The sequence below is a fragment of the Oncorhynchus mykiss genome, chromosome 8 (assembly GCF_057628025.1).
Source record: "Oncorhynchus mykiss isolate SJ-2025 chromosome 8, ASM5762802v1, whole genome shotgun sequence".
Classification (NCBI taxonomy): domain Eukaryota; kingdom Metazoa; phylum Chordata; class Actinopteri; order Salmoniformes; family Salmonidae; genus Oncorhynchus; species Oncorhynchus mykiss.
In genome coordinates, this window is record NC_143029.1 from 34,264,596 (window position 1) to 34,277,069 (window position 12,474).

At 46.0% G+C, this 12,474-nt stretch overlaps 2 protein-coding genes across 26 annotated transcripts in view; one reads left to right on the plus strand and one right to left on the minus strand.

Moving 5' to 3' along the window:
* fzd3a (frizzled class receptor 3a) overlaps positions 1–1,948 on the plus strand; it is a 28,538-nt gene extending 26,590 nt beyond the window's left edge. For all 4 annotated transcript variants that reach the window (XM_036985361.2, XM_036985362.2, XM_036985360.2 and 1 more), the window contains exon 9: positions 71–1,948. In XM_036985361.2, the coding sequence (XP_036841256.1) occupies positions 71–329 (259 nt within the window). In that variant the 3' untranslated portion in view covers positions 330–1,948. The remainder of the gene's footprint in view (positions 1–70) is intronic.
* Positions 1,949–1,956: 8 nt separating this feature from the next.
* cdc42bpab (CDC42 binding protein kinase alpha (DMPK-like) b) overlaps positions 1,957–12,474 on the minus strand; it is a 105,297-nt gene continuing 94,779 nt past the window's right edge. For 12 of the 22 annotated variants that reach the window (XM_090243279.1, XM_090243284.1, XM_090243283.1 and 9 more), the window contains 5 exons: positions 10,709–10,826; positions 10,232–10,352; positions 8,295–8,455; positions 7,243–7,317; positions 1,957–5,553 (listed from right to left, as the gene is read on the minus strand). In XM_090243279.1, the coding sequence (XP_090099405.1) occupies positions 5,419–5,553; positions 7,243–7,317; positions 8,295–8,455; positions 10,232–10,352; positions 10,709–10,826 (610 nt within the window). In that variant the 3' untranslated portion in view covers positions 1,957–5,418. The remainder of the gene's footprint in view (positions 5,554–7,242; positions 7,318–8,294; positions 8,456–10,231; positions 10,353–10,708; positions 10,827–12,474) is intronic. The other 10 variants (XM_090243292.1, XM_036985359.2, XM_090243291.1 and 7 more) reach the window with 1 other exon arrangement.

A 12,474-nucleotide genomic window follows, 5' to 3' on the forward strand; every position in this document is an offset into this window, starting at 1 on the left:
AACATGGAGTATTTGTCATGTTATTTACAGTCCCAGATGCCTGACCAACCATCTCTCTCCTCTCTGTCAGGTACACAGCATGTAGTTTCCGCGGCGTTGACGATCGCCTCCCCTATGGCAGCATGCCCCGCCTCAACGACCAATCAGGGTCCAGACACTGCAGCACCAACAGGCTAGACAGCCTATCAAAGCATGGCTCCACCCAGCGTCTGGATAGCCAATCACGGCACAGCAGCATCAGGGACCTTAGCAACGTCACCCAGGCCATTCAGAGCGCCCCCGGCAATGGAATTCACAGGGTCCTTGAAGAGGATGGAGCCACGGCCTGAACTGAGACATCTAAACGGCCTGGCGGCAAAACAAACCTTAGCCTCTACCCTAAAACCCATGCCAACCTTTTAGCTAAACAACAAGTGTCTAGGACATGTGTCAAACTCATTCCACAGAGGGCCAAGTGTTTGCGGGGTTTTGACTCCGCCCTTGTACTTCGTTGATGAACTAAGACCTGGTGGTCTTAATGGAAATGGAAAAACAAAAAAAATCTATAGATTCTCAGCCATCCGTGGAATGAGTTTGATACCCCTGGTCTAGGGGGTAGAGGTTGATTTTGGACTGGACATACTGCAGTCCTCTATGGCTACATTTACACAGGCAGCCCAATTCTGATCTTTTGCCCAATTACTGGTCTTTAGACCAATCAAATCAGATAATTTGCCATTAATTGATAAAAAAATATATATATATATAGAATTGGGCTGCCTGTGTAAACTCAGCCACAGTATGGCAGTTTGAAAATAAGGAGATTGTGGACAGTTTGACAATGTGTCTCAACATGTCTCCTCTCATTAAACAGCACTGATAAATGAAGATAGCAGACGACTTGGATTCAGAGGACAGTGTAACTTGGACTTGCAGGAGTGAGAGCTGAACCAATAAGAAGAAGAAATCATACTCTTGGGCACAGACTGCTGATCGCCGATGCTTTTTGTTCAATGTTCTGGAGTCAGCTCTTAGTGAAGGACACTCTACCCTTTAAGTGTAGGACAGCTCTGGGATCAGTTTCAGGCTATTCATCCATACCTGACATTACAGAGCTTCTTATCTAATTGGCACATTCCACTACTCAGGGGGGTGAAAAGGGTTCAATCTAAAGGATTCTACATTATGCGTGACACAAGCACGTGCTGCCAAGCACTCGTCCATGAAGGCCAAGCCTTTATTCCTGCTGACCACATTGTTTACCTGCACGAGGAGTACGGTAGACGCGTCTCCACAACCACTGTTGTACTACACTACTATACATCGAGGTACTTTTATATACGTCAATTGGTTTCATTGCACTTCTGATGGAGGCAGCTGAAGGTACTGTATGTGAGGAGTAGGGCCTGAAGTGTTTCCTGACTGTGACCTGCCCAGGGAAAACTCTGGGTCCTAGTGATAATGTGAAGGCGATCGTGGACAGTGTCCTGTCCTGTTGTCAATCAATTGGAAACAATTGACAATGAAACAATTGCATTGATGAATCAGCCATTGTGAAGTGAAGGGCTGTATTGTATTACAGGATAAAAGCGGAATTCCAAACTCCAGCCTTATAGGTAGAATATGAGTGTTCTCTCTCCCCCCCCCCCCCCCCCCCCCCCCCCAGTTAGAACTAGAATCAGTAGTAGTATTACAAAGTGCATACTTACTTGTATAGATAATTGTTAGCCATAACTTCTAGTAGTGGCATGTGCATAGGTGTAAATAGATTTTTGGGGGGGTGGAGGGGGGTGTCTTTTGTTGAATTTGTAATAAATCTTCTGAAAATACATCTGGGAAATGTGTAAGTGGATCTGTGCCCTAGCCTGGAAAACAAACTGAATTGCTCCATTTTACAAGTGAACCAGAGCGATTCAGGGTGGATCCAGGCTATTATGTGTGCTCCCAGGGAAATAAATGATAATCAGGACACGAGACTCAGTGAAGCCGTATTTGTAACAGCCCTCTGCTTTATTGAAATACATTGGAGTCAGGTTAATATAATGAGTTCTCCACAAGTGTGGTGGCCAGTTTCCATACATTATTTGTTTGACCTTACACCTTAAATATTTCTGTGCAAAAAGAATCTACATCACCTGTAGTGGGTATCCTCAATAAAACTCCCCAAAACCGTTCAAATAAAATGATTACATCTATAACATGCAAAACTGTACAAATTATTACAAAGCAATCCTAGAAAAACAAGGTGTATAATATGATATGAAAGAACAAAATAATATAGAAGGAACTGAAGATAAGACCTCACTGAAATGCAAAGGCGTTTTTTGAAATATTTTTTAATGGTTATCATGGTGACACCTCAGCCTCAAACTACTACCCCTCCATCTGCTCCTTCACCCCTTTTCATCCTTAATTCAAAACACTTGTCTGAGTTCTTCCTCCGTGTATCCGTCTTTTCTTCCACCTGAATCTTTAGACCCTTACGCCTAGTCACAGCTGGCTACACTACGGCTAAATGTAGCTCTTCTTTCCCAAGTGTAGTCTGTTCTGTCACACTCACTTCCATTGTTAGGGTGAAAATAATCATTGGTTCTGACATTCCTGAGTTTTTTTTTTGTAATTTATTTTTTTTAAAGTGGGATTTCGGGCCTTTAACTATACAGTATAAAGCCTGGTCTATCATACTCTCAGACTAAGATATTTCCTCTTCGCTCTCAGCTAATACATTCTACAGACACGGCCCAGCAGATATGAATAGAGACTCTTGGTAGCGTTAAAAGGAAATCGTAAGAGAGGTGGTTAAGTTGAGACGGTTGAGTAAAACCAACTTAGCGAGACTGACGTCTAAAGGCAAAATTCTTATTTTGCAAAAGCTCAATATAAAATGGAATTCTAAAAACACGTGGAATGAGTAGCCTAGAGATAAATGACTGTATTTTCAAGGGAATATAATAGAACTGTGGTTTAGGGTGAAGGTTTAGGCCCCCGATGGCACGGATGAAAGCAGAAATCTGAAATCTTATATTTTTATACACTTCTGACTAGGATCGATAAACTGCCATGTTTGACTACTTGGTACACTTCAACACTCCTAAACCTTAAGACAGAAGGTCCCTTTGAACAGTAAGTAACAACGGTCATTCATTAAAACGGTCTGGAACATAAAAATAATTCCTCATTAGAAATGAAAAAAAAAGTCCCCTTTCCAGAATAAGAGTCCCCTCCCTTCCGCTTGAGAGAGAAGAGTCAGCTGATCTAGGCACTCGACCCAAAGCTTATTTCATTTCCACATATAAATACACATCAACAACACCATGCTGTGATTTGCATTAGGGTTGGGGTCCATTTCAATGTAGGCAATTCAGAAAGTAAACAGAAATTCTAATTCCAAATTTGTCACAAAGAAGCATTGAGGAAAATTGGAATGGAACTTGAATTGACAAAAGAAAAATGGAATTGACCCCAATTTGTGGCTTGTATCAAGGTTATTGCATTACCAGACAGTAATATACAGCTTACCAGTTAATAGTAAGAACATATCAATGACAGCAGGGAGGATTGGAACAGAAATTAAACATTGAACTTGTCATCTTAGCATTTCTTTTCCATTATTTCACTCTTTTTTGACCCCCCATTTCAGCCTAGCGCTGTCTGTCTGTCTAGTCAAATCGACATCTACAATTGTCCCCCCCCCCATAACCTATCAAAACATTCTTCAAAATAAGCAAGGCTGTCTGAAAAAGAACGAAGACTCAAGATTCCAAGTCATTCTATTTTTGGTTATAACAAGCTTTCCAAAATCTCTCTCGGAAGTCAAAGGATACAACATATTTGAGGTTCACACGTTGGTACCACAGAGAAAAGTATGGAAATACACACTTAAGTGTTTCAGAATCACTTTCAGTTAGGAAAGATGCAATCCCACCTCAAACTGATCCAACTGTGGACCATAGTGGAAAGAGTGGCGGGGGAAACGGCCGTGTGTGTGTGTGTGTGTGTGTGTTCGCTCGCTCGCGCGCGCGTGTGTGTGTGTGTGTTTGTGCATGTGAGTGTGAACGCATGCATCTGTGACAAGACGATCGCTTCAAATAAATGCACATATTCACTTAACAGCACGGGGTCCATGCGACCCTTAATATTAGTTTCCTCAAACGCAAATCAAAATGACACTTGACAGTTTGTGTCTCATATATGAAATAGAAAGAAAAAAACTAAAACAAATCTAAAAGCAAAATCAGAGGAACTTGAAGTGGTTTAAAATGGCTTTCGTGCGGATATCACCCCAAATCATACTCAAAAGATAAACAGGAATCGAGGATCTTCTCCCCATCATCTATTTCTCTATAGTAATTCCCTTATCATATATTATTCTCTGATTTTAACCTATGTACATGGTTGTGATGGGAATTGGCTTTTTGGAATTGATCGGTGGTTGGTCTATTACTGCACTTACGGTACTAGGTCTACACTACATGGAAAATGGTCCCAGATCACTGGATGAGGTCACTGGCCCATGTCATGAGGAAGTCGCATAAGGAGCTGTGATGTCATCATTGAATGTTCAGTCTGCTTCTAAAACACCGCTGTCCCTAAGAATTCGAGAACATGAAGCCAGCGAGGTGTCACCTAGAGTTAAAATACCCCTAACCATACTTGTATTTTTGTACTGCTTTACTGTAGCTTTTCGCTGATGGTACGAAGACATTAAGTCACGGCACATATTTCACTTCATGAGCAAAAAAATTAAATAAAAAATACATAATTGCTTTCTTTTTTTCTTCATTTTTTAAAATGTTATTTTGTGAGCCTTGTATTGTAAAATGGAATTCCCCCTCTTCTCCTGCTGCCAACTACTGTTTTGGAAGAAAGCAACAGAAGGAAAAAGAGAGAGTGAAAACATCCTCTCTTTCTCCTCTAGCTGCAAAGCACCTTGCTCTCCATGTCTTCGATAGATAGATGAATAAATAAAAGGTGGCCACCCCCCAAGCCCAAAGGGTGCTATGTACACGTATCAAATGATCTGTTGTTTCATATTGATCCTCTTCTCTTTGTCGCGTCTTGAGGTTTGTGTGTCTTTTTACAGGAGTTGCCAATGACATAATAATCTATACGGGGCTAGTAGTGCTGCAATCAAAAGTACTCTCAATAAAACTCAGCGCTTCGCTTATTCTGGTTATCAGCTACAAAGCAGATGAAAGGGGGTGTACATTTTAATTCCTATATTGTATGCCCTCCCTCAAAAACACACACACACAAACACGAGCACACACACACACACACACGCGCGCACACACACACCCTTTCCCAGTATTTCCCTCTTGGTCAAACACTTCCTTTCCCTGTGGCAGCGGGTGCAGTTCCGTGGGCAGGGCCCGGGAAGGGGGGCGGGCCCAGGAGCTTGGTGAGGGTCAGGGAATGGAGCTGTGTGCGGTCTGTCACTCATGTGTCCCAGCCACTCATGCGGTCTGTGCTCTCCAGTGAGAGGGACTTGGTCTTGTGGGGTGAGGCCGGGCTGGGGGGACTGCTGAACGTAGAACTGTTGGACGCCGTCGAGTGACGGGGTGAGTCAGAGTCCTGGAGAGAGGGGGGGGGGGAGAGAGAGAAGGAGAGTTAAAGATAGGGGGAGAAGGAAAGGGGAAGAACAGGAAGAAAGAGAGGGAGGGAGAGCCACTGAGATGTCATATTTTTCTCACAGCTAAACACAAAACAGGCCAGGGTCACGGTCAGTAGGCATGCAACGCAAGAAAACCCTGAAACACAAGAGGCGATACGATCTTAACTTGTCTGAGAAAAATATTGCCCCTTTTTTCATAAAAATAAATAACACACAAATAATATACACACTTTCTCATATTCGCGCCTACTGAACACAACCCATCTCTCCAATGGGCTCAGTAGATCAGGCCTGGTCAACACCAGTCCTCAGGGACCTCTGTGTGTGTTTGTCCTTCCAACCAACCACTGTCATCATCAAAGCTAATCTGCTGTTTGACTTCCTGCCTGCCGATGTGGACATGGTGAGATCTCTTCACATCACCACACAGAGCGCTAGGCAACAGTGACTTAATGCCCCGGGAACCTTCCACATCATCAGACAATGAGCAGCTCGATTGGCCGGAAGTGATTGGTTACATCAAAACACATACGCAATACACACGAGGCCCCTCGTCTACGGTCTACTACTACAATACACAGCAGTCAGTGGAGGTTGACACACTTTTGTTCCAGCCTAGTAGAAAACGCACGGTTCAAACAATCAACACATATATGGTTTTGGAGAACGCGATTTGTTAAATCAGGGGTGTAGTGTGTGTGTGTGTGTGTGTGTGTGTGTGTGTGTGTGAGTGAGTGCTGGGCTGGAACAAAACCCTGCATACACTGCTGGTCCTCCATAATTATGATATGCCACCCCTGCTATAGTAGACCATTGTGTACAAGATATCCCTGAGGACAGCACTGAGAGTTGCTAGTTAAGAAAAGCAGGGTTAAGATCATCTCCCTCCTTCACTGAAGGGAGGTCGCAGGGTTTGTAAAATTCCAGTAACTATGCCACAATTCCCAGGTTTTCCCAGAAACGTCCTGATTATTCCCTCCTGATTCCGGGAAACCTTCCAACTGGGGTTTCTAGAAAACCTGGGAATTTGAGGAAAGTTACCAGAATCTTGCAACTCTACACGGGAGGTGGTGAGGGTGAATTTGTCCTCTGCGCCGCATGTTTCTCACAGACAAAACGTACATTTTTCATTTCTATGGCTATTTGTACAGTAGGCTACGGCTGTGGGAGCTACCACTGTCCACCGCCGCACTACAGTAGCTGGCACAAAGGTACAGGTACTATAATGGCCTATAGGAGAGGAGCGTCACAGTATCTTCCTGATGATGTATCAAATCAGATACTGTCATGGTCATTCTTAGAAACATGGGTTGGGCTGGCCACAGGGGGGCAGTATGGAAGCAGACAGACGCATGCGGGGTAGAGGATGATGGCGACACACCATTCAAAAAACCAAACCAGGAAATGAAGTAGAAACCCCAGAGTAGGTCAGGGGAAAGGGGAATGAGTAACCACCCTCTAGCCAGAAACAGAGGGGGCAATCAGATGCTGGTGCTACTGGGGCTGAAATGGTGCAGTGGTGGGAGGCTTTGGGGGCAAAGCTTCACGACTGTGGGCAACGCTCGCACGTGCGTGTTGGTGTCTGTGTGTGTGGTTGAGGGGTGGGTTACAGTGCGTCTGGGTTGGTTGTGTGTGTGTGCTGACATTACCTTCATCTTACTAAGCAGGGTCCTTAAAGCCCTTTTCAGATCGGGGGTCTTCTCCGATGGTGAGACCGCCTGCCACTGGAGAGGAACAGTTACAGACTCAGCGACCCGGCCCGGCCCAGAGAACAACATGCTGGGGGGGACCGAAGCGGGTGGAGGGGGGCGAGATGGGGGCAGGCACGAATCACGATGGAGCTAGCCAGGTATGAGGGACAGTGGGGGTGGTAGACAGTCAGCCAGGCCAGAAGAGGGAGCCAAAGGCACAATGGATAGCTAGAGCAAGAATCCCTTGCTTTGAGGATGGCTGGATGCTTGAGGTAAAAGCTGCTCTTAACCACAGATCTAGGATCAGATTACTGGACCCCAAATCTAACCTTAAACATTAGGGGGATGAAAAAAACTATCTGACCCTGAATCAGTGGTTAGTGGTGACTTGTAGCTAGCTACTACTGGCTGGGTGGTTGAGGCTGAGTGAGGAGAGGCCAGATGCAGAGAACCAGAGAGGGGAATGGCTGTGACTGAGGTTTGGGTCAGGGTTGCGTATGGGGGGCCCGATTGAGTTCCCTATGAGGGGCTGTGGTGGGTCTAGGAACCAATCAGACCGAGGGATAAGATGAGGCAAAGGGCGATATGGGAGGGTTACGAGAAGACGTAAGCTGGGTGGTGGATGTTGTGGGTAAAAGGGGGGCGCAGAGTTACGGGGCACACATTGATATGTCTAATTACATAGATGTTTGATATGTCTTCCACGTCATTGGTCACCAGCGAGAGTATTTTCAGTGTCTGTGTAGTGTTATGGTGAACCTAGTCATATTTAGAGCCACTGTGCTCAAACGACTAGTGAAACGTGGTTTCAGATCCATCCACTTGACTCTCACAACCAAGATACAACCATCTGAACACTAGTATCGGAGATGCGACGGTATATCATCTAAGCGAAGACACAGATTCAGCACAGTTGTTCCCAATTATTAGTAGCCAAGTTTTGGTAGCCTTAATCAAGTGCAATTTACTCAGGCGCCCGAGGGAGGAAGCAAGCTAGGCTGGTCACGTACCTCTCTGTCGAACTGGGAGAGGGGTGCGTCGCTGCAGCCGTCCATACCCCCTCCGGAGGACAAGGAGCTCTCGGAGGGAGAGGTCATGGTCTGGCGCTTAGAGCTGTAGCTACCCCCGGACAGCTCTCTCCTCAACGCATTGCCGTTCTGAGATGACGAACCTGGAAAAAGGAGGGAGAGAGCGAAAAATAGAGAGATAGGGGAAGAAAGAGAGGAATGGGGAGAGAGTGGGACAGAGAAGGGGAGGGGGAGTTAGGAAGAGAAGAAGAGAGAAAGTTAGAGACAGATGAGTGTCACCCTTCAGAATCTATTCAGACCCCTTGACTTTTGTTACATTACAGCCTTATTCTAAAATGGATAAAAAAAATAAAAAAAAGTCCTGAACAATCTACACACAATATCCAATAATGCCAAAGCGAAAACAGGTTTTTCGACATTGTTGCTAAATATTTTAAAAATAAAAAACAGAAATACCTTATTTACATAAGTATTCGGACTCTTGCTATGAGTCTCGAAATTGATCTCAGGTGCATCCGGTTTCTATTGATTATCCTTGAGATGTTTCTACAACGATTGGAGTCTGTGGTAAATTCAGCTGATTGGACATGATTTGGAAAGGCACACACCTGTCTATATAAAGTCCCACAGTTGACAGTGCATGTCAGAGCAAAGACCAGGTCATGAGGTCGAAGGAATTGTCCTTACAGCTCCGAGACAGGATTGTGTCAAGACACAGATCAGGGGAAGGGTACCAAAACATTTCTGCAGCATTAAACATCCCCAAAACACAGTGGCCTCCATCATTCTTAAATGGAAGAAGTTTGGAACCACCAAGACTCTTCCTAGAGCTGGTAGGCCAGCCAAACTGAGCAATCGGGGGAGAAGGGCCTTCGTCAGGGAGGTGACCAAGAACCCGATGGTCACTCTAACAGAGTTCCTCTGTGGAGAACCTTCCAGAAGGACAACCATCTCTGTAGCACTCCACCAATCAGGCCTTTATGATAGAGTGGCCAGACGGAAGCCACTCCTCAGTAAAAGGTACATGACAGCCCGCTTGGAGTTTGCCAAAAGGCACCTAAAGACTCTCAAACCATGTGAAACAAGATTCTCTGGTCTGATGAAACCAAGATTGAACTCTTTGGCCTGAATGCCAAGCGTCACGCCTGGAGGAAACCTGGCACCATCCCTACGGTGAAGCATGGTAGTGGCAGCATCACGCTGTGGGGATGTTTTTCAGCGGCAGGGACTGGGAGACTTGTCAGGATTGAGGCAAAGATGAACAGAGCAAAGTGCAGAGAGATCCTTGATGCAAACCTGCGCCAGAGTGCTCAGGACCTTAGACAAGGGCGAAGGTTCACCTTCCAACAGGACAACGACCCTAAGCACACAGCCAAGAGAACGCACGAGTGGCTTCGGGGCAAGTCTCAATGTCCTTGAGTGACCCAGCCAGAGCCCAGAAATCTCTGGAGACCTGAAAATAGCTGTGCAGCAACGCACCCCATCCAACCTGACAGCCCTTGAGAGGATCTGCAGAGAAGAATGGGAGAAACCCCCCAAATACAGGTGTGCCAGGCTTGTAGGGTCATACCCAAGAAGAATCAAAGTTGTAATCACTGCCAAAGGTGCTTCAACAAAGTACTGAGTAAATGGTCTGAATACTTTTGAAAATGTGATATTTCAGATATATTTTTTTGAATTGATTTTCAAAAAGGTATAAAAAAAACAATTTAATCAATTTTATTATAAGTCTAACATCAGAATGTGGAAAGGCGAGGCACTGTAAATGCATTTAAATCTACAAAGATCTACTTTCCATTGTTCACCAGTAACAAACACATCCATTTTCTCTACCCAGGCCTACATCTTTTGATGCTTCTTTAATCCCCATTTTACTATTGAGCTTACTAGCTTAGTGTGTTTGGTAGTGTGGTACTTACGGATGCCCAGTCCACTGCTGGCGCTCATGGACCGTCCCGGCTCGGCTCTGTTCTTGGTGATGGAGGGGATGGACACGGAGCCACTGAAGCCTGCAGCACGACTCTCCTGAACACGCACGTTCTGTGTCAGAAAGGCCAGTGGACAGGGGAGGACAGAATAGACCGGGGCGGATGAGGACAGAGGGGCACAGATATGTGGATTATGGCGATGGGATGAGAACGCATAGATAAACATTTGTGAATACATATTCCCCAGAATGACAAATATGGATATGAACACATATAACATGTCATTTAGGCATGATGACCACACATAGGCACATACAAAAACACAGACATTAAATCACACAAACGCACAGACATTTCACACGTACAAACACATGATGCTCAGTCGGACCAGAGAAGGAAGTACAAGTACTCAGCATGTTACAACTAAGCAGAACATCTATGGACACTCTCTGTAGTGGCCCATCTTACCATGGGCAGGTCTTTGAGGATCTGGATGCCGTCCCCAGGTCCCATGTGGGCCACGTGGTTGAAGTTGGTGGGGTTGGAGATCAGCTTGTTCCTCATCTCTGGGTCTCTCAGCATCTCCCTGTACAGAACACACACCAAACCCAGGAATGAGGTCACTGTGGCCAGAACAGGGTGAACGCACCAGTCGAGAGTGATATTGCGTGAACAGAATGAGCTTTATGCATATGGAGGGGACGAATATGGATGAATGGTATGGAGTCTGTACGAAATCTGTAGTGTGTAATGTACCATTAGCTGTACACTCCCTCTGTGAAGTAGCTTGGTGTAGTGTATTGTACACTATACACTACACACTCATAGTGCATTGTGCACTACATAGTGTATTGTGCACTACGTAGTATGGCATGCACTACATAGTGTGTAGCGTATTGTGTAGTGTGCACTATGTAGTGTATTATGCACTGTGTGTAGTGTATTGTGTAGTGCGCACTACGTAGTGTGTAGTGTATTGTGCACTATAGTGTATACCATGTAGTGTATGGTGTAGTGCACACTATGTAGTGTGTGGATATGAACAGATATGTCGGCGGGCAACAGCAGGGTGCATGTGACACATCTAGTGCAGTAGTGCCTGGTTAGAGGTTAGTTGCATGCCCCGCTTACCATGGGCCTGCATACTCTCGCTTATAGCTCACTGCTGCCGGCTAGCTCTTGTAGTGAATTGGGGAGCAGTTCATGCACAAGTCTCCCCTTGCCGGTACAAAGCCATGACCAAGACTCCAATCGGGCCTTACCGCGGCAGCACACGTTAACTGGTTGTCTTGAAACACCAGGCTAACCCGGCAGGGGTTCTCGAAGCAGCAGTGTGGACACGTCCTGGCAGCCATCAGCCACTGTCCCGCTGCCTTGTGGGTTAGTCTGGTACGACAAAGGCAAGGGGAGCACACCCTGAGAGAAAAGCAGCGTGCTGGCGGCGCGCGGTAGGTGGACGCAGACAGACTGAGGTTCAGGCAGACTCCTGCAGCTGTGGAAGGTACTGGTCGTCCTGGATTTCCCTCCTTGCCACTGGAATGTCACCTTCCTACTGTGAAGTAGTGCTGTTGAGGATTGCGCACCCTCAGCGACACCTTAAATAACTTCCTTTGTGCAGGTATCCACTTCTGACCTCGGTGAAGCCATCAACCGGAAACCGGCCTAAAGCCTGGCAGGTTTGGGCTGTCTGGTGACGGGGGCAGGAGTGAATGCACCGGGAGCCCTCAATCAGACCCCTCTGCACGCCAGCGGCACAGGGCTATAATGGTCACCAGCAGTTGGGACATGAGTGGCAGCTGCTCTCGGCAGACCCCCGTGTGACTGAGCAGCCCTATTTAGCCACACTGCTCACCCCAGCTGGGGAGAGGCCTAGAAAGTGGCCTAAAAAAAAAACGTTCCACTCAGCGGTTGAAAAATGCTAAAGAAAATAATTCCCCTGAAACTGGCGACATAGAACATCAGAACTCTTTTGGACACTGACGATAATAGCGATAGACCCTATCGGAGAACATCTTTGATTGCTGCAGAACTAAGGCGCTACGACATTGACATTGCTGCCCTGAGTGAGACCATGTTTCTGGATGTAAGTTCCCTGAAAGAGGAGGGAGAAGGTTACACCTTCTTCTGGAAAGGTTACCCTCCGGGTGGACAACATTGGCACGGTGTGGGACTGGCAATTAGAGCTACCCAGCCTCACCGAAACACCTTTCGGCATAAGTGAAAGACTCATGTCT